The sequence below is a fragment of the Pelobates fuscus genome, chromosome 4 (genome assembly GCF_036172605.1).
Source record: "Pelobates fuscus isolate aPelFus1 chromosome 4, aPelFus1.pri, whole genome shotgun sequence".
Classification (NCBI taxonomy): domain Eukaryota; kingdom Metazoa; phylum Chordata; class Amphibia; order Anura; family Pelobatidae; genus Pelobates; species Pelobates fuscus.
The window spans coordinates 371902280-371924674 of NC_086320.1; the positions used below are offsets into that span (position 1 = coordinate 371902280).

Below are 22395 nucleotides of genomic sequence, written 5' to 3' on the forward strand. Positions count from 1 at the left end.
ATTGGCCATTGCTTCATCTAAATATAAATATAAATATATATATATCTAATATCTTCAACTTCCTTCATACACTTCAATGGAAAAATGTCTAGGTATATGAATTACTTTCTGTGTGTTTATGGCTTGTCTTTTTAAGCTGGGTACATTGTATATTGGAACAAGTCCTTATGGCTCTGACCTTTCAGATAACCAGATTTTGGGCACATATCCTAGAATAATAGCTCTGTGGCTTACAGCCCGTCCTCTCCTTCTTCACCAGCTGCCAACAGTATGGAAACTATCTCATTAGAACATTTATATACACGCAGTCAGAATTTATATTGGCCACTTTACATGAGTTATTATAATCATAATGCATCTCCATTCCCCTAAAGTCTCTCCGCTTCTTAAAACATGGGGGAGTTAAAATGATTGTACGTGGGTTGTAGCACTGATGGACTCAGTATGCTCAAACAAGGATGCCACTCAATCCTCTACCACTGGGCCCTGCTGCCCATTCTAGAGATAGTAATCCCTATAATCTATTCAAAGTGTTCAAAGTGCATTGTTAATTTGTAATTTATTTATTTTTTCATTTTACGTAGGATGTGCCTGGGGCCGGGCTTGGGGTATCGAAGCACAGAACATATATATACTGGTATATATATATAAAACTTTTTTTTTTCTGTTAGGCACTTTGTAGCCTAACAGAAAATGGACGCCAGTTACTTAGTAGTGAAATGTTTTCACCTACCTGCATCAATAAGGAACAGTTAAAGACTGTAAGCTCTATTGTATCCATATATTTGCTGTAGAATTGCCAGCAAATGTTTATGTAAAAATACATAGTTAAAGGACCACTCTAGTGCCAGGAAAACATACTCGTTTTCCTGGCACTAGAGTACCCTGAGGGTGCCCCCACCCTCAGGGACCCCCTCCCGCCGGGCTCTGGAGAGAGGAAGGGGTTAAACTTACCTCTTTTTCCAGCGCCGGGCGGGGAGCTTTCCTCCTCCTCTCCATCTTGATCGCGACGTCATCGGCTGAATGCACATGCGCGGCAGGAGCCGCGCTCGCATTCAGCCGGTCGCATAGGAAAGCATTCATAATGCTTTCCTATGGACGCTTGCGTGCTCTCACTGTGATTTTCACAGTGAGAAGCACGCAAGCGCCTCTAGCGGCTGTCAATGAGACAGCCACTAGAGGATTTGGAGGCTGGATTAACCCTCATTATAAACATAGCAGTTTCTCTGAAACTGCTATGTTTATAAAAAAAGGGTTAATCCTAGAGGTACCTGGCACCCAGACCACTTCATTAAGCTGAAGTCGTCTGGGTGCCTAGAGTGGTCCTTTAAATCATGTCCCCCAAAATAGCTATCACGATGACTGAGAGCTAATGTACACACCTCTCCCTTGTTGGTAATGTAAAAAATTCACAATTACCTTCATACAGCATCAAATTGGAGTAAAATGATATAGCATACCCATTCAGAGGGGAAGCGTAACTGCCTTTTAGAATAAAAAAATCACAAACCATTTTGCTACGTTTGATGTAAAAGCATCTTTTTATTATATTTGAATTATTTGGGGCCTTGTGGGTGAGCAGGTACTTGTGTCTGAGATTACAATTTACATGTCATGTATCAGCAATTGTTATCCTTTGTAGTTCTGATGCTAAAAGGAACGAGTCACTTCTTCCTGAGCTAGATCAGTCCCTTACGTGAATGAGTTGATTTGTAACTGAGATATGTGACGGTCACACGTGCAGATCAGAAAGTGATCCAATATCCACATCAGGAAAATTCTCTAATATTTCGTTTCATGAGCGGAAAAACTTATGCTATTTAAAATGGGAAGAGAAATACTAAATTTCCAATCCATCTGTCGTTCATATATATTATATAAACTATAGTGGCTTTTAAAGCCACAAAATGCCAGCATATCTGTATACATTTAAATGAGATATAGATGATTGATACAAGTAAATGCTATATGAAATCTAGTTTTGTATTTATTTATGTTACCATTTTAATTTCAGATGTTTTAATTTCAGATGTGCTTTGTTCCTGTGCGTGTTTATTGGTTTTAGAGTAGTTATAGAGCATTGAAATAATAGGTATCTGGATATTGAACGTGCAAAATAATGAATATAACCAGCATTAAGGACACATGCTCAGAATAACCGTACAGTCATATTATGTGGATATGGCTCTGGAATTTGCTGCGGATGTGTCAGTTCATACAGATCTCCATAAAGCGATTTAGCATGCAACCGGCTGATAGACCATATTTTGTCTAGTAATAATTGTAATGACTTATGGAACGAGTTAGAAATGGTTTGGAACGGACACCTGGGAGTTCTGAGTCATTCTCGATGCCCGGTTAAGGAGACGCCAGGATTTTATTCTTTCATACATTAAAACTCAGATTATTACATTTCAATAAAATATCTTTTTCTTTCAACAAATAAAAAAAGAATACAGATATGGTTGTATTTGTTGCATTTAATGCACCTTGTACCCAGTAATTTTTTTTTACTATTATAAATTAATAAAGTCAGTTTTGGTGTATAGATGAAGCCCCTGCAGTCTTACTGCTAAATTATCTGCCATTTAGAAGTGTAATCATGTTGGTTTCTGTTTATGCAGCTATTGCCACACCTCCCCTGGATGTGACTCACACAGCCTGCGCTTTTTTTTTCCATTTTTAATCAGCTGTGACAGCACAGTGTGTTTACTTTAGAAGTTTTTGTCTCCTGCTCCGTTAATTGAACTTAAATTACGCACTAGACTCTAGCAGGCTGTTAACAAAGCAGAAGATGCAAAAGTCGACACTAAACACATTGTGCAATAAGTGAAGTTAAAAAACTTAGCCTTTTTTCAGGAAGTGTGTATAGGAGCCATGTGTGTCTCAGTCAGGAGAGGTGGGGCTAAGGCTGCATTGATAAAGTGATTTAACTCTTAAAAGGCAGATAATTGAACACTAAGGATTGTGATCGTGAGCTATACACCAAAACCACTTTATTAAGCTAAAGTTGTCTTGGTGCTTACAGAACAATCATAGAATTTTCATATTATTTATCAAACTAACATTGGAAAGTAGGAATGTAGGATAAGGGGTGGAGTGGGACATGCACACTGCTCAGGGCTTCCCATGCGCAACGCCGTTGAAGATCATGGACAGACTGCTTTTAGTGCACGTAGTGCTTTATTAATGTGTTAAATGATGAGCTTGTGTTGTGCCTATTTCACAAACAATCCACTAGCTAATGGCTTCTCAGCCTGCCAATGTTGGGAGGAATGTACTAAGCCATCACTAAACTCTGAATGTCGTAAGTGGGTGTTTGAGTAAAACACTTCGATTAACGTTAGCACAGTCATTGTTCATTATAAATTGACAGCATTCCTGGAGCCTCGTTTTCCACGGTGATAGCTCAAGCACAATTATTTAAACTTTATCCCAGAACGGTTCTTTATACATAACACCTAGAAACAGCTAGAATGCCTCTACAGCAGTCCTTAAAGGGACACTGTAAGCACTATAAACATTTCATCTTAGCGAATTGTCCATTCATTGTCCCTCCATTCAATGTTTAATCATTTTTGAGCAGTTTGACTAAGTTAAATAAGGGTCCTTAGTTGTCCCCAGCCCGGCCCATACTGGAGGTGTGGCTAAGGCAGACATTACATACTTCCTTCTAGCCATACCAATTCATACCAGCAATGGCACTGTGATAGGCTTAACGCAGTCAGCTGACACTCTCAGCCAATCACAGCTGCCCCATGCCCAAGGCTAACAATTCCTCATTAGCCCCACAGCACAGAGGGGATACGCTGCAGGGGACTTTAGTTTAGCATTAAATTATTAAAAACAGTTTAACACTGAACAGAAGGATGATGCCAGGGGACTCCAACACTATAACCACTTCAATAAGATAAAGCAGTTATAGTGTCGACAGTATCCCTTTAAGTTTTTTTTTTTTTTTTTTTTTATAGGGACCCACATTCCATATATGACGTAACTAGATTGGAAACCTGTTCTTCAATTTTAAAATGCTTTCAGTGACCGGTTGTGCAGGTGTTGCATAATATATTTTCTATAGCACATTTTATAAAAACACTTTATTAGACTATCCCTGGTATCCGAGGGGTCTGCATTTCACCAGGGTAGGCAGTGCTGCTAAACTAACCCGCTAAATGTGGGACCGATGATTAGGATGAACCGGTCTCATCCATTGTTGATGCACTGATATAGGTTTGGGACAGAGTGTTCACAGTTACTCTGATGGTTTGTCAATACTTTATGTTTTTCTAAGTTGGATAATAATGTCTGTGTGTGTTGTATGAGAAACAGCCTTCGTGCTTATTTATTTTACTCTTACAGGATTATTGAGTTTAAAAGACCAGTGAAATTCAAGGATGTGATGCAGAAAGTCACAGATGCGTTTGGGCAAACAATGGACTTGCACTATGCAAACAATGAGGTAATGATCCCGGCAGTTCCAAGAATCTACGATCTTACTGCAGGTTATGGTCTGAAACGGTGAAAAAAGAAACATCTTGTGTTAAAGGAAATCTGCCATTTTGCAGGATTTTTACTGTTGTTTTTACTTATCCCCTGTATTAAACACCCTGGTTAGCATTAGCCAATAAACAAACATACCTCCCAAGTGTCTCTATTTAGGAGGGACAGTCCCTATTTTGGGCTCAAATCCCTCAGTCTCTCTCTTTTACCCTAATGTCCCTCTTTTTTAGGAGCTCCATATTGTTGGTGTCTCTGAGTGTATAACAGAGCGCCACAGCAATAATACTCCCAGTAATGTGTCTGAGTGTATAACAGAGCTCCACAGCAATAACACTCCCAGTAATGTCTCTGAGTGTATAACAGAGCTCCACAGTAATAATACTCCCAGTAATGTGTCTAAGTATATAACAGAGCTCCACAGCAATAAGACTCCCAGTAATGTGTCTGAGTGTATAACAGAGCTCCACAGTAATAATACTCCCAGTAATGTGTCTGAGTGTATAACAGAGCTCCACAGCAATAATACTCCCAGTAATGTGTCTAAGTATATAACAGAGCTCCACAGTAATAAGACTCCCAGTAATGTGTCTGAGTGTATAACAGAGCTCCACAGCAATAATACTCCCAGTAATGTGTCTGAGTGTATAACAGAGCTCCACAGCAATAATACTCCCAGTAATGTGTCTGAATGTATAACAGAGCTCCACAGCAATAATACTCCCAGTAATGTGTCTGAGTGTATAACAGAGCTCCACAGCAATGATACTCCCAGTAATGTGTCTGAGTATATAACAGAGCCCCACAGCAATAATACTCCCAGTAATCTGTCTGAGTGTATAATAGAGCTCCACAGCAATAATACTCCCAGTAATGTGTCTGAGTGTATAACAGAGCTCCACAGCAATAATACTCCCAGTAATGTGTCTGTGTATAACAGAGCTCCACAGCATTAATACTCCCAGTAATGTGTCTGAGTGTATAACAGAGCTCCACAGCAATAATACTCCCAGTAATGTGTCTGAGTGTATAACAGAGCTCCACAGCATTAATACTCCCAGTAATGTGTCTGAGTGTATAACAGAGCTCCACAGCAATAATACTCCCAGTAATGTGTCTGAGTGTATAACAGAGCTCCACAGCAATAATACTCCCAGTAATGTGTCTGAGTGTATAACAGAGCTCCACAGCAATAATACTCCCAGTCATGTGTCTGAGTGTATAACAGAGCTCCACAGCAATAATACTCCCAGTCATGTGTCTGAGTGTATAACAGAGCTCCACAGCAATAATACTCCCAGTAATGTGTCTGAGTGTATAACAGAGCTCCACAGTAATAATACTCCCAGTAATGTGTCTGAGTGTATAACAGAGCTCCACAGCAATAATACTCCCAGTAATGTGTCTGAGTGCATGACAGAGCATAATAATACTCCCAGTAATGTGTATTTAAACTGCAATAAATGTGTTGAGAAATCAGTCTGTGTAAATAACATACATTGTTCTTATTCTAAATTACATTTTAGTTAAATTGTTATTAGTAAGTCGCCTAAAATGTCTCAGAACAGCCCCGCCCATGGTCACAGCCCCAGTCACGCCAAAATTAAATACGGGGGCGGTAAATTAGCTTGGAGGTGAACATGGGGCTATTGGGTGGTAAGTTACAAACTGCAATTTATAAAGAAACAAAAAATACACACAAACTGAATCTGAGATTGTTGTTGTTTTTTGTTTTTTTTATATAGAAGTGGATTGTGAAATGAGATTCTGCGGGGGCGGCCAATTCACTTCATGTTGGAATAAAGCGCGTGTTTTGCTACATAGAGTAAATCAAAGTGAAGCATTTCAGTTTTTTGAGCAGTAACCGGCTGTTTGTAAAGACTTCTATGTGGTTTCTTGGCAGCGCTGCTGGAAAACCAATTTTGGCGTTGATGAATATTTTCCATATAGCGTTGCCTGATTGGCACTATCAGAGCAAAAAAATATCCACCAATCCTCAAGGCAAAGCGCGCTAACTGCGTTTTACAGTTTCCTGAAATCCGTTCATGCTCCTGGAGGGCCCTCTGCTGGTTGTCGATGGCATTTACAAATACTAATTTGAAACCTCAAGATGCGTAGTTGTTTGTTCAGTAAATTTTATTTATTATTATTTATTAAGTTGCCAATATATTCCGCAGCGCTGTAAATACCAAATTACAGTGAAATTAAAATAATCGCATTTTTTTTTATAATTTCTCTTGAAATACCTTTTATATTTTTATGAGAATAAAAAAGGAAAAAAAAGATACAGATTCACGCAACCATAGAAAACACCCTTTTCAGGTTCACCATTCCTTGCAGCGTATAGTTTTTATAATATGTTGATTAATGTAGAGTTTATTTCAGGTGAAAGGTATGTTTTCAGCGTGTTCTCATTTGTCATGTATCAAATAACCGGAACACAGGGCTTTAAGTTCTCCCCGGAGTTTGCATCCTACATATATCTTGCTCGTGTCTTTCAGCTCCTCATTCCCATAAAGTGTCAGGACGACTTGGAAAAGGCCCTAGAACAGTTGGACTCGAGCCTCTCTTTGAAGAGTTTGAAAATTCTTGTGAAAGTGCCCAAAAAAAATAGTGTGAGTAAAGTTTCTGTTTTCGGCACGGATCGTTGGGCTTTAAAAAGTACTGTGAAAGAAAATAGAATTAGGTGCAGAGTTTAACTGTAATAATTATTTTCCTGTCAGTTTCAAGGCACTGACACAAGTAATAGAATAAATGTTTAGACAAAAAAAATCCAAGTACATTTTCTAAATTGGCAAGTCTTTTGCTCGTTTACCGTGCGAACGATCGCCAACCGTGCAAGTTTAAAATGAAGGTGCTTCTGACAGCATTGCATCTTTGTTTAAGTCACATGCAAATGTATAACAATTACATTCACAATAGTCGATCGTTCTCTTAGAAAGGTTAGAAGGTTCTCTGACAAAAAAAGGCAAACTTCAGGGTTCGCGTTATGACACTCTATCCCACAATGCCTTTCTCTCACCATCAGCACACCCTGCGCAGCTGCCATATTGTTTTTTTTATAACACTATGATTGTGACGTAGAGGCATAATTAGCTAGAATATTAATCCTTAGCGCTAATACATAAACTACACGTGCCATTTGAAAGGATATATAGTTTAGTCTGTATAATGTGTGAGAGTGATGACCAGACACTTTAATGTTTTTTTTTATTTTTTGTATTTGACAGTGTCTGCAACCTGTGTGTCCGAAGCAGCATGACATGAGGCTATCCAAATCTATGGGAGATATTCTGGGCTCTCTGTACAAAGATTCAGGAAAGAATCGCAAATGTTCAACAGGCAAGCAATCCTATATCACATGTATCTCACGATTCATCACATCCCCACGGCTGAATTCGGCTAATTCTTGCAGGTTTCCCTATGGCCGCAATGGCTAAAACTTGGCACCCCAGATGTTTGCAAACTGCATTTCCCATGATACTCAGACAGCTGAGGGCTAATTTAATTCTACTTTGGGCTGTGCAGTAACTAAAAAAACTAAAAAAAAAAAAAAAACAACGTGCAAAAATGAGCTTTAAGCAACATATCCAAATAAAATATCTGATCGCACCAATCAACTCCAATTCGTTCTCACCTGTTGACTCCACAGGTTAAATATTATGGTTTTGATACATTCGTCGATTAACCAGGGATTTTATTTGGGCAAATCACATACAATACATTTTTGCACAGGTCTACTAAAAGTTAGCTGTGCACCCAGTATCCCAGACCTGAATGACCAGTTAAAGGGTTACTCCCCAGCACCATGACCACTTCAGCGCACATAAGGAGTTTAACCCCTCAGCTGCCAGATCTGTAATTCCATCTCCAGCAGCATCATTGGGGTGTCATTAGCAACTGAATCGGCTTCTGCATCTCTGCAACAGCCAGAAGCGTGTCACCTTGCAAAATATGAACCTCAGAGCCGGCAGGGATCTAGGTAAGAGGACAAGCCATTGGTAAATGGTATTCCCCATTACCATGCAGTCGGGATACCCCTGGCATTATAAACACTAGAGGGGGCTGTAGTGGTTATGGACCTTGAATCATCTCTTTGAATACCACTGCAATGACAATCAGAGTGTAAGCTCATCTGCCACCATCAAGGCAAACCCTTTAAGTTAGTTTCACCCTAACAATTCACCTTTCTGTAAAATTAATATTAACACTGAAGTGGATAATCATATAAATCCCTACAAACTAAAAAAAACTCTAAATGGTGTACACACAGGGTGGGAGACATCACTGTAACATGGCTGGAAACTGAACAAGCATTTAAAACATGTCACCCATGCACTCAGACTCACATCACTCTTGCCTGTTCTTGTCCCTGCTTTGATAGGGAAAACACATTTTTTTACAGTTTAGGGCTCACCTAAGAGGTCTGGTTGTTACTGTGGCATTAATAAACTCGGAAACTAAATACGTAAAGGAACACTGCACGCACTTTAACAATTTCATCTTATTGACGTAGGCCTTCTGACCTGCCTCCCCCTACTCCTCTCCCTCCAACCCCCCAAATCCTAATAAAAAGGCTTGAAAGCAGAGCTTCAACCCACACCTCCAAGCTGTCTGTGAATGAGAGCCTGGGATGTAGCTTCCCGACTCTCATACCGTAACATAGCATAACTTCCCTGCCATCTTGGTTTGCCATAGAGAATCATTGCATTCAATGATTCTCTATGGCAGAATCTTAGGCGCACCATGGCGAGTGTCGCGCATGCACCTAAGGTCGCCCAATGCTTCTACATGAGGAGCATTGGATTAGATCTTTAACCTGCAGGCATGCCTATTGAATGACATCACTCAAGGAGGATGTTGTGGCAACGCCAAGGGAGCCTCGTTGCTGGAGATAAGGTGAGTAATGTTGTTTTATTTTTATTTGTATATTTTTGTTTTCTCATACCAGGGCGACCCTAAACTAAACAGCCACATCAGGACGTTAGCTTTAGGAATACAGATATGTATTCTTAATGCCACATTGTTCCTTTAATCTATGTAAATATTTAAATGTGCACAGTGCTTAGTTATTTATTTTTGGGAATGGGGTGGGGGGGGGGTACCAGCTTTATCCTGAAATAATCCAATGTAACGTTTCTAATGGGTGACAGTATGAGCAACTTATGACACTTATGTGTCTTGCCTTCCTTGATTGTATTAGTGACTGAATATGCCAGGGCGTGACGTTATCCAATAAAATGGCCATCCATACAAAATATTACCTTATGGTGTATTTATGTTACTGAAACCTTCTAACTCAGTATTATCCCATCAGGTTCCCTACATACAGGCCGCACCTCGCCGCCGCCAGGCTGTGTTCCTGATGAACAGCAACAGATCGCCCGTCAGGGGTCATACACTAGCATTAACAGCGAAGGAGAATTCATTCCTGAGGTAAGAAAAACACTTTATTTAAATATTTCCTTCACTAGTGCTGTAACCCTGTCTGCACCAGCGCGTAAAGGGTTAAAACAAGATTTGCAGTGTAGTTCTGATTTTTGGTACTATTACATTTTGCAGGGTTTTTAAAAAAAATGTTGTTGAATGGACCATGTTTGGTTCACTTTAATGTATCCTATAGTCTATAGTCACCAAAACAACTGTAGCTGAATGACGCGGTTTTTGTGTATAGGTAATGCCCCTGCAGTCTCACTGCTCAATTCTCTGCCATTTAGTAGTTAAATCATTTTGTTTATGCAGCTCTAGTCACACCTCCCTGCATGTGACTTGCACAGTCTTCCTAAACAATTCCTGTAAAGAGTCATCTAATGTTTACACCAGGGTAGATGTGGTTAGGACTCTATAAACAGAAACAAAGTGATTTAACTCTTAAATGACAGATAATGGAGCAGTGAAACTTCTGTGGCATAACCTATACACAAAAATGGCTTCATTGAGCTAAAGTTGTTTTGGTGACTATAGTGTCCCTTTAATGAGACCATATGGCCAAAAATATAACCAAAACCTTTAATTTAAATAATCTGTATTCACTGTTGACTTAGGTGATAAGTATGAAAAAGTAATGCCCACTTTTGTATTAAGTTTATTCTGACCTAGGGAACTACATGCCGGACATGTGGGTGAACTGTGAGCATCCTAAATTCTATTTTCTCCCCATCGCAGGTTCTTGATTCCTTCATTAGCCCGAGCGGCTCACTGTCCAGCAGCTGCCAATCACTGGAACAATCCTTGGACAGGTATGAAGCTGACGTTACACATGCAGTATGGTGGGTTTAAGTTCTCTCTTACAAAATCCACAATCCTATTTAAAGGGACACTCCAGGCACCCAGACCACTTCTGCACATTGGAGTGGTCTGGGTGGTAATTGTAACCAGACAAATGGACGCACAGCAACAGAGGGATTGAGTGCCTGCTCAGTGAGCTTACATGTTACAGAGAGTGGGGTATAGTGACACAGTAACAGAGGGATTGAGGGCCCTGCTCAGTGAGTTTACATGTTAGAGGGAGTGGGGTATAGTGACACAGTAACAGAGGGATTGATGGCCCTGCTCAGTGAGTTTACATGTTAGAGGGAGTGGGGTATAGTGACACAGTAACAGAGGGATTGAGGGCCCTGCTCAATGAGGTTACATGTTAGAGGGAGTGGGGTATAGTGACACAGTAACAGAGGGATTGAGGGCCCTGCTCATTGACTTTACATGTTAGAGGGAGTGGGGTATAGTGACACAGTAACAGAGGGATTGAGGGCCCTGCTCAGTGAATTTACATGTTAGAGGGAGTGGGGTATAGTGACACAGTAACAGAGGGATTGAGGGCCCTGCTCAGTGAGTTTACATGCTAGAGGGAGTGGGGTATAGTGACACAGTAACAGAGGGATTGAGGGCCTGCTCAGTGAGTTTACATGTTAGAGGGAGTGGGGTATAGTGACACAGTAACAGAGGGATTGAGGGCCCTGCTCAGTGAGTTTACATGCTAGAGGGAGTGGGGTATAGTGACACAGTAACAGAGGGATTGAGGGCCCTGCTCAATGAGTTTACATGTTAGAGGGAGTGGGGTATAGTGACACAGTAACAGAGGGATTGAGGGCCCTGCTCATTGACTTTACATGTTAGAGGGAGTGGGGTATAGTGACACAGTAACAGAGGGATTGAGGGCCCTGCTCATTGACTTTACATGTTAGAGGGAGTGGGGTATAGTGACACAGTAACAGAGGGATTGAGGGCCCTGCTCAGTGAGTTTACATGCTAGAGGGAGTGGGGTATAGTGACACAGTAACAGAGGGATTGAGGGCCTGCTCATTGAGTTTACATGTTAGAGGGAGTGGGGTATAGTGATACAGTAACAGAGGGATTGAGGCTCTGCTCAATGAGCTTACATGCTAGAGGGAGTGGGGTATAGTGACACAGTAATAGAGGGATTGAGGGCCCTGCTCAGTGAGTTTACATGCTAGAGGGATTGGGGTATAGTGACACAGTAACAGAGGGATTGAGGGCCCTGCTTAGTGAGTTTACATGCTAGAGGGAGTGGGGTATAGTGACACAGTAACAGAGGGATTGAGGGCCCTGCTCAGTGAGTTTACATGCTAGAGGGAGTGGGGTATAGTGACACAGTAACAGAGGGATTGAGGGCCTGCTCAGTGAGTTTACATGTTAGAGGGAGTGGGGTATAGTGATACAGTAACAGAGGGATTGAGGCCCTGCTCAGTGAGTTTGCATGTTAGAGGGAGTGGGGTATAGTGACACAGTAACAGAGGGATTGAGGGCCCTGCTCAATGAGCTTACATGCTAGAGGGAGTGGGGTATAGTGACACAGTAACAGAGGGATTGAGGGTCCTGCTCAATGAGCTTACATGCTAGAGGGAGTGGGGTATAGTGACACAGTAACAGAGGGATTGAGGCCCTGCTCAGTGAGTTTACATGTTAGAAGGAGTGGGGTATAGTGACACCGTAACAGAGGGATTGAGGGCCCTGCTCAATGAGCTTACATGCTAGAGGGAGTGGGGTATAGTGACACAGTAACAGAGGGATTGAGGGTCCTGCTCAATGAGCTTACATGCTAGAGGGAGTGGGGTATAGTGACACAGTAACAGAGGGATTGAGGGCCCTGCTCAGTGAGCTTACATGCTAGAGGGAGTGGGGTATAGTGACACAGTAACAGAGGGGTTGAGGGCCCTGCTCAGTGAGTTTACATGTTAGAGGGAGTGGGGTATAGTGACACAGTAACAGAGGGGTTGAGGGCCCTGCTCAGTGAGTTTACATGTTAGAGGGAGTGGGGTATAGTGACAGTAACAGAGAGATTGAGGGCCCTGCTCAGTGAGCTTACATGCTAGAGGGAGTGGGGTATAGTGACACAGTAACAGAGGGGTTGAGGGCCCTGCTCAGTGAGTTTACATGTTAGAGGGAGTGGGGTATAGTGACACAGTAACAGAGGGATTGAGGGCCCTGCTCATTGAGTTTACATGTTAGAGGGAGTGGGGTATAGTGACACAGTAACAGGGATTGAGGGCCCTGCTCAGTGAGTTTACATGTTAGAGGGAGTGGGGTATAGTGACACAGTAACAGAGGGATTGAGGGCCCTGCTCAGTGAGTTTACATGTTAGAGGGAGTGGGGTATAGTGACACAGGAACAGAGGGATTAAGGCCCTGCTCAGTGAGTTTACATGCTAGAGGGAGTGGGGTATAATGACACAGGAACAGAGGGATTGAGGGCCCTGCTCAGTGAGTTTACATGTTAGAGGGAGTGGGGTATAGTGACACAGTAACAGAGGGATTGAGGGCCTGCTCAGTGAGTTTACATGTTAGAGGGAGTGGGGTATAGTGACACAGGAACAGAGGGATTAAGGCCCTGCTCAGTGAGTTTACATGTTAGAGGGAGTGGGGTATAGTGACACAGTAACAGAGGGATTGAGGGCCTGCTCAGTGAGTTTACATGTTAGAGGGAGTGGGGTATAGTGACACAGTAACAGAGGGATTGAGTGCCTGCTCAGTGAGTTTACATGTTACAGAGAGTGGGGTATAGTGACACAAAAGGTATGGCTAGGCACAGATGTGGTATAATACTGTTTGGCTAATTTCTTAGGGTTTAGGATGATAGCACTAACTAATAAAAATTTTTTTAGTAAACAGGATATAGTAGGTTCCTGATTGCATTCCTCGCTATCATTCTGCATGATATCATGTTTATCATGGTTTGTTTGCATCTAATGTAATGATCTCAGCTCTGGGTACCGAGAGAAACTTTGGTTTTTATTTGGGTGTCACCAACGTAAACATTCCACGGATAAGGGAACAGCCACTAGTTGCTCTCACAGAAAATCCCAAAAGGCAGAAACCAGGAAATGCAAATATAAAAGAGAAGGATCTTACAGGAAGGGACAGAGGAATACTCGCAAGGGTTACAGCAGGATCAGAGCTCTGCGTTTTACTAACTGAACTAAAAGTTAGAAACTTTGCTGCACTATGGATTGACCTAATCCCATACAAGTCAGCAAATTCACTGCAGCTGAACTCGCTTCCAGTCTGACGTCAATGGGGAGTTGGCTCTGAAGTTTAACTCTTGCTGAACGATACTGAGAGTTAATGATTTTCAGGTGCACAGTGGTCTGTGCTAATGTTAGATGATTTATAGTGACACTCAGCGACCTCAGGTGCTCCTGGTAGGTCTTGATAATCACATGCTTTTTGACTGCTGACCCATATTCATCCCACCGTTGCCCCAAATAATACACTTATCCACCTTTTAAGTGGATAAGGGCAACGGCCACAGCTTTTTTAAACAGTAAACTTAATTCCTAATTCCTGCCAGCTGTTGGGTGAGGACCCAACAGGCAGTTCTCCTTCTTTGTTGTCCATGAGCCCAACCCAGCCGTCGCTAGCCATCAGCCTTGCACCGACTGTCGTCTCCCCAAGGTGACCTTGCGTCATACTCCTTTCCTTTTCGATTCCACTGTCCAGGGAAAACCGCCACCGCGAAGCCGACCTGCCGCAGCCTGATTTGCGCCGGCTTCGCGCCCCCCCGCAGACAGCGCCACTTCAATGCCCGACTGCAGCCCCACATTAAATATGTCCAGCCCAATGGGGGTCAAGTGAACCCCATCCTGACGCATCACGTCTGAATTATTCCCTTCCAACTCAAAGTGTCGTACCACTATTCCGGCCAAACTACGCACAAAGCGCGAAATAGCCACATTAATCTTACGCCTACAGCGTTCAAACGCCTTCCCATAACCTCCCACCTTCCACACTGGACGGGGCACTATCTCCGACCAGATCAACATCAAGTCACGAAAAAGCGCAAAACAGCGCGCTAGATCATGACGCATGTCGTGAATGAGATCCACCGACCTCCGTCGGCCAACATCATTACCACCTCCATGCAATATCAGCGTCACTGGGCCAGCGACGCAGCGACTCAGCTGTTCGCACTCCCCGTACACTTGATCCCAACGTAACCCCCTCAATCCCCGCCAACGTACCCTAACTTCCTGGAACGGGAACCCCAAATTACGGCCATGTGATCTTTCTTCCGCCCTCCTAGCCGCCCAGTAAATATAAGAATGCCCCAGGATCCACACATAACGAGGAACATGGCCTACAAAACAAAGAATAACGGTTACACTTACATGTCTACATAGGCATACCATAACCGCAAATGAGGACGCACGTAAAGCTGGAACCGCCCCGACTCCCAGCGCCCCAGGCACATAAGTGCCTCCTTCGGGAAACCCAGTTCGGGAAACCCAGTTCGCTCGCCTGCGTCGCCGCTCCAATTCTAAAGGAATGCGTGGAATACAACCTGGGGTCCCCCCCCAACCTGACAATGCAGTCCAGGGGGACACTTTATAGTGGTACTTGCCTCAGATACATCGATTGATAACAAGATCGCAGTCTTCTTCTAGAGATCCTACAGATCTCATTATTTATTATACAGCCCTAGTTACACCTCCCTGCATATGACTTACCCACCCTTCCTAAACACTTCCTGTAAAGTTAAATCTAATGTTCCTACTTACTTTATTGTACATTCTATTTAATTTAGATTTTCTTATCTCCATCTCCTGCTCTGTTAATAGCTTGCTAGACCCCGCAGGAGCCTCCTGTATGTGATTAAAGTACAATTTACAGAGCAGGAGATAAAAAATTTTAAAGTAAGTTAACATCTGATTGAAAATTAAACCATTTTTTTTCATGCAGGCTGTGTCAGTCACATCCAGAGGAGGTGTGGCTAGGGCTGTGTGGACAAATAAAAACATTTAACTCCTAAATGGCAGATAATTGAGCAATGAGACTGCAGGGGCATGATCTATACACCAAAACTGCTTCATTAAGCTAAAGTTGTTTTGTTGACTATAGTGTCCTTTTAATAATTGTACAAAAAAAATTAAATAAAGGTTCAAAATTGTGTGAAACTTTAATAATTCCTCCCCTGTCTCACTCCGTGGGCTAAACGGTGCAGGAAGAGATCACACTGAGATTCAGTCTATTATTGTGTTTTTCTTACCTTGTCTGCGTGTACTGAACATTTGGTGAACATTTATTTTGAGCAGCGGTAATCACTTGCTGGGGGATTCCCCGAGTCTCAGAATATTTCTTTTCTTTTCTTGGCCTCCAGCCCAGGATTTTCCACTCCAGTTACAAGAAGAAACGGCCCGCTGGTAGACAGCTTGGATTGTTTAGGTAAAAGAGAACAAATGTTTTACTTTGCCCTCCCTTTCCCCCTTCATCCTTCATCCTCTCCTGCCTTTATACAGAATTCCTCATGTTTCTAATAAATGCTCTGCGTGATATCACCATATTCCTGTTCTAGGATAGGAGATAAATGGGGATACAGAGAAAGTCAGAGGGATTTGGATGGAGATTAGCAATGGAGGAACTGAATGAAGAAAGAGATGGGTTGTAGTATAGAATGGCCGGTTAGCCTGAGTCTGAGTGTGGCTGGCTAACCTGAGTCTGAGTGCAGCCTGTTGGCCAGAGTCTTGCTGTAGCTGGGTGAGAGCATTTACGTGTGGCAAGCTGCCACAATGTGAATATAACAGGCTAGTGGGTATCTGAGCCGCAGGGTGGCTGGGATGTGCAAGGGCTGGGATGTGAGTGGCTCGGATGTGTGGATGTGAGTGGCTGGGATGTGCGTGGGCTGGGATGTGCGTGGGCTGATGTGCGTGGCTGGGATGTGAGTGGCTCGGATGTGCGGATGTGCGTGGGCTGGGATGTGCGTGGGCTGGGATGTGCGTGGGCTGGGATGTGCGTGGGCTGATGTGCGTGGCTGGGATGTGAGTGGCTCGGATGTGCGGATGTGCGTGGCTGGGATGTGCGTGGGCTGGGATGTGCGTGGGCTGGGATGTGCATGGGCTGGAATGTGAGTGTACTCTATCTTTATGGACTGAGATGGTAAACATGGTACTGTCTCTGTGTGCGGCAAGCTGAAGCATGTTTAAGTGTGGCTGGTTGTAAGGGCTGTGAGAATGGCCGGCTGGCATGTGTCAGATTGCGGAATACGATAAGATTTTAACGTGTGGCAGACTAGGAGGACACTGAGAGTGGCCGGCTGGTGGAAGTGAAAATTTAGCTAGATGGCCAACATTTGTAAATGACAGCTGATAAGGATTAATTAAAGCTTATTTTGTTTAATTATCCTTTACAACAGTAAGTTCTTGGGGGGGGGGGTTTATGTAGGCTGGTGGTACAACACTTAATTCTTCCGATAGAAAGCTGTGCAAAATTACATAACACAACAACTCCTTTCTCCCTTCTTTTCTAGATTTTGAAATTCCTATGTACGAGAGGTTTGGAAAAGGCGGCACTTTCCCCCGGCAGTTTCATTTCTCCCAGAGTCGAAAAGACTATAGTGATGGTGAGAATGGATAAAAAGACTTTATGTGTGAAATAGAAATGGGTATTTTACTCCGTGTAAAGCATGCATTAAATGTGCTCACAGTAAGAGAGCAAATATGGTTATTTGGCGTGGATCACATTATCTAATAGTCGTGCATTCTTAATAATAGAAAATGTAGCCAAAATTCCACTTTCCATTAATTTCGGCAGAAAATGAATTGCTGTTGCTAATTTAACGAATGACCTAATCGAAAATCGAACTAATTTTTGGTAGCCATTCCGGGATTTATTAACCTCTACTGGGTGCATAAATAAGTGAAGTAAAAAAAGTAAATCTGAGAGTCTCTATGGTTTTTTCCTGCTTCACTTCCTGCACAGAAACAGGAAAAACCATAGAGACTAATTGTCCATTCTCAAACACTGTCCGACCCAAGGTGTACGAATAAGGCTGAAGGATCCTGGCATAGACTAAAGGCAGGGATGAGTTTTTCTCATTTTTTTTTTTTTTTTACATATACATAATTTTTAAAAATCTATTTCTTTTCAATATTTGATGAAAGGATTATATAAAAAATAGTTTCCAAGTGGCAGTTATCCTTTAAGGCTCTGCCTACATCCTACAGAAGCAATGTGATATGTTCCTTGGAGAAAGTGAGATTGGTGACATAGATGTTAATTTTTAAAACCTCGGATTTCTTAAAGTTTACGTATTACTTGCATGAGCATTCACTATTGGGAAACAAGACTTCATTTCAAAAATATTGCACAAAAAGTATCAGTGAAAGTTAAAGGAACACTAACCATCCCAGCAAATCTTGCAGGAAAATAAGATGTGAATGCTGTAGTCACTACCGATCTTTCCTGCCCTAATTTAAACAGATAATAAAGTCAATAAGTTATGTTAATGGTGGCAGAGGGGTCGGGAGCAAAAGTATATATTTTTTTAAATCTCCTTGAAAATAATTTGACAAGACCTGGAATTGCATCTTAAGATTCCGTCCACCATAACCACTACTGGAAAGTATATCCGTTATGGGTACTCAGGCTGCACTATTAACTTTGTGATAATCTGGGATTTTCAACCCAACAAATATTCCTTTATTCCAGGAATGTTACATATTAATTATTTAGTTTTTTCTTTGATTTGTGAAGGTCGGCGCACATTCCCTCGGACCTATGTCCCTCCGGAGAACCTCTTTCAGTTGAGTCCTAGCAATAGAACAAGAAGTGTTAAAGGCGAGGGCAAATGGGGCCTAAGTACAGAACAAGGCTCAGACCACTGCACCACATGTAAGTCTTGTGTGACCACAGTCATTTTGTTAATTTCTATGTTAATACTCCCTTCCAAAATTCCTATTTTATCTACATTCTCTCATTTCCATTTTATATTCCTCTTCCTCTTCCTCATTTCGTGTACCTCCAAATCGTAATTTTCTATTATTTCCTCAAATTCTATTTTTATGTACTTCCTGAACCCTACTCATTTGATATATCAAAATCGACTCCATTTACCAAAATCCAACCCCCCCCCTATTGCATAACCCTCCACCCATTTTTATTTCATATTCAGCCATCCCTATTTCTAAACACCATTTTGTGTATTCATCATTCGCCCACAAATCTTCTTCTTTGTCTGGTTGGAGTCATGGTAATGTTACTGGTTTACAACCAGGAAACCCAGATGAAATCCTGGACAGACCACCTAACAAATAAGTGTCCTTTGGCACTACACCTAATGATATATATCCACCTACATCTAATCCTCATAGATTGTAAACTTGTTTGATCAGGGTCATCTTCACCCCTAAAATATCCCCTTTCAGTAAAGGTAAAGTGCTGTAGGATATGTTGGCCTTTTTTGGCACATGGTGTATTTTTTTTATGCAACTTCCCTGTTTCCAGCATATTTGATTCTTACTCCGTTCGCATTCTGCAAAAATGGTTCCAGACCAGAATTACAGCCAAATCGACCAGCGCAAGCTCGGCTCAGTTTAATGTGTGTAAGAAAATGACTTGATATCTTATGCAAACATTTCTTATAGCCTCTCAGGCTCCTGAGAACTGGAGATTGGGTAAGCTTCTTGGGCGAGGAGCGTTCGGTGAAGTCTATCTATGTTACGATGTGGATAGAGGCAGAGAACTGGCAGTAAAGCAGGTGCCGTTTGACCCCGACAGTCAAGAAACGAGCAAAGTAAGTAAGAGCTGAATACTATAACAAGACTCACATACAAAGATGACATGGCGATACTTTCTGAGCAATTACATTTCATCTGAACATTGTTTAAGCCAGAACCCACTTGTGTTTTTGACGTATTACTTGCCAAAGCATTCACTTTTGGGAAATAAGACTTAATTTTAAAAGTATTGCACAAAACATATAAGTTAAAGTTAAAGGAACACTAACCATCCTAGCAAATTTTGCAGGAAAATAAGATGTGAATGCTATAGTCACTAGCGATCTTTCCTGCCCAAATTTACACAAATAATAAAGTCAAACTTTCACATTACGTTCGCGGTGGTACACCATGATACGTTACTTTATTTGTTATGTTAATTCCAATATTGTGCTAGTAATTATACCTTAGATCTTTTTAATGAAGTCATTACAGGTATTAGAATATTTTACTGATTCCCTTTTTGATTGCAGGAGGTGAACGCTTTAGAATGTGAGATTCAGCTACTAAAGCTCCATCGGCATGAGCGGATAGTTCAGTACTATGGCTGCTTGCGGGATCCGGCAGAGAGGAAGCTCTCCATATTTGTGGAGTATATGCCAGGGGTGAGTAATTCCCAATCCTACTTGTTCGGATACCCCATCCTACTCATTGTGATCTTCTTCCCTACTCATTGTGATCTCCTCTCCTACTCATTGTGATCTCCTCTCCTACTCATTGTGATCTCCTGTCCTATTCATTGTGATCTCCTCTCCTACTCATTGTGATCTCCTGTCCTACTCATTGTGATCTCCTGTCCTATTAATTGTGATCTCCTGTCCTACTCATTGTGTTCTCCTGTCCTACACATTGTGATCTTCTGTCCTACTCATTGTGATCTCCTGTCCTACTCATTGTGTTCTCCTGTCCTACTCATTGTGTTCTCCTGTCCTACTCATTGTGTTCTCCTGTCCTACTCATTGTGTTCTCCTGTCCTACTCATTGTGATCTTCTGTCCTACTCATCATGATCTTCTGTCCTACTCATCGTGATCTTCTGTCCTACTCATCGTGATCTTCTGTCCTACTCATCGTGATCTCCTGTCCTACTCATCGTGATCTCCTATCCTACTCATTGTGATCTCCTGTCCTACTCATCGTGATCTCCTGTCCTACTCATTGTGATCTCCCGTCTTTATTCATTCTAATCTCCAATTCTGCCTATTCTGATCTCTCATCCTACTTATTCTGATATTGTTTCCTATTCATTCATACGCCTGTCTTATTCATTGTGATCTCCTCTCCTACTCATTGTAATCTCCTGTCCTACTCATTATCTTCTGTCCTATTCATTCCGATCTCTCATCCTACTGATTCTGATCTCCTGTCCCACTCATTCTGATCTTCTGTCCTACTCATTTTTATGTCCTGCCCAACTTATTCTGATCACCTGTCCTATTCATTCTGACTCTTGTTCTATTCATTCAGATTTCTTATCTTACTCATTCTTCCACTCTATATTATTCATGCTGCCCCCCCCAACTCCCATTCTAATTATTTTGACCAACAGCCTATTCATTCTATACTCAATCCTATTCAATATGACCTTTATCCTATTCATACTTACCCCCATCCAATTTATTATGACCCCTTAGTCTTATTCATTCCTACCCCCCTCCTATGCATTCTGATCTGTAATATACTTTATTGTAGGGTTCTATTAAGGACCAGTTGAAAGCATATGGTGCCCTAACAGAAAATGTTACCCGAAGGTATACCAGACAGATTCTACAAGGAGTGTCCTACTTGCACGTTAACATGATTGTACATCGAGACATCAAAGGTGAGTGCTATTCTATGATACCGCAAACGTATTCACATACACAGCGTTTCAGATGAAAATATAGAGAGAACCTTAATACTTGATGTATTTTCCAGTGTATTGGTTTAAGAATCAGCTCTAATATTATTATACCGTGATGTTTTGATAAAGATACTCATTGATCATTCTTTGTACCAGCTCTGATCTCATTACACTGATTGATACCCACCTTAACAGAAAGAATAAAAGAAATAAGCAGAGTGTCAGACTAACCTTGCTCCAATTAAGAAACATTAGTTAAACATTTTTTTATCTGAAAATCCCTTGGTTAACTTTCTCTTCAATAAATGGCTCTAATGACTCCTCTCTGCAACTCTCATTAGTCTAATACTATCCTTACCTTTTGTGTCACATTACCCCACTCCCTCTAGCATGTAAACTCACTGAGCAGGCCCTCAATCCCTCTGTTACTGTGTCACTATACCCCACTCCCTCTAGCATGTAAACTCACTGAGCAGGGCCTCAATCCCTCTGTTACTGTGTCACTATACCCCACTCCTTCTAGCATGTACACTCACTGAGCAGGCCCTCAATCCCTCTGTTACTGTGTCACTATACCCCACTCCCTCTAACATGTAAACTCACTGAGCAGGGCCCTCAATCCCTCTGTTACTGTGTCACTATACCCCACTCCCTCTAACATGTAAGCTCACTGAGCAGGGCCCTCAATCCCTCTGTTACTGTGTCACTATACCCCACTCCCTCTAGCATGTAAACTCACTGAGCAGGCCCTCAATCCCTCTGTTACTGTGTCACTATACCCCACTCCCTCTAACATGTAAGCTCACTGTTACTGTCACTATACCCCACTCCCTCTAACATGTAAACTCACTGAGCAGGGCCCTCAATCCCTCTGTTACTGTCACTATACCCCACTCCCTCTAACATGTAAACTCACTGAGCAGGGCCCTCAATCCCTCTGTTACTGTGCCACTATACCCCACTCCCTCTAACATGTAAGCTCACTGAGCAGGACCCTCAATCCCTCTGTTACTGTGTCACTATACCCCAATCCCTCTAGCATGTAAGC

The 22395-nt window shown here is 42.1% G+C and overlaps 1 protein-coding gene across 3 annotated transcripts in view; it reads left to right on the top strand.

The window, feature by feature from the left end:
* Positions 1 to 22395, top strand: part of LOC134609190 (mitogen-activated protein kinase kinase kinase 3-like) — a 123608-nt gene that overhangs the window by 96263 nt on the left and 4950 nt on the right. For all 3 annotated transcript variants that reach the window (XM_063452725.1, XM_063452726.1, XM_063452727.1), the window contains exons 5-15: positions 4360 to 4459; positions 6999 to 7112; positions 7728 to 7839; positions 9815 to 9933; positions 10663 to 10736; positions 16112 to 16176; positions 17258 to 17350; positions 18484 to 18621; positions 19374 to 19522; positions 19979 to 20110; positions 21197 to 21326. In XM_063452725.1, coding sequence (XP_063308795.1) covers positions 4360 to 4459; positions 6999 to 7112; positions 7728 to 7839; positions 9815 to 9933; positions 10663 to 10736; positions 16112 to 16176; positions 17258 to 17350; positions 18484 to 18621; positions 19374 to 19522; positions 19979 to 20110; positions 21197 to 21326 — 1226 coding nt within the window. The remainder of the gene's footprint in view (positions 1 to 4359; positions 4460 to 6998; positions 7113 to 7727; positions 7840 to 9814; positions 9934 to 10662; positions 10737 to 16111; positions 16177 to 17257; positions 17351 to 18483; positions 18622 to 19373; positions 19523 to 19978; positions 20111 to 21196; positions 21327 to 22395) is intronic.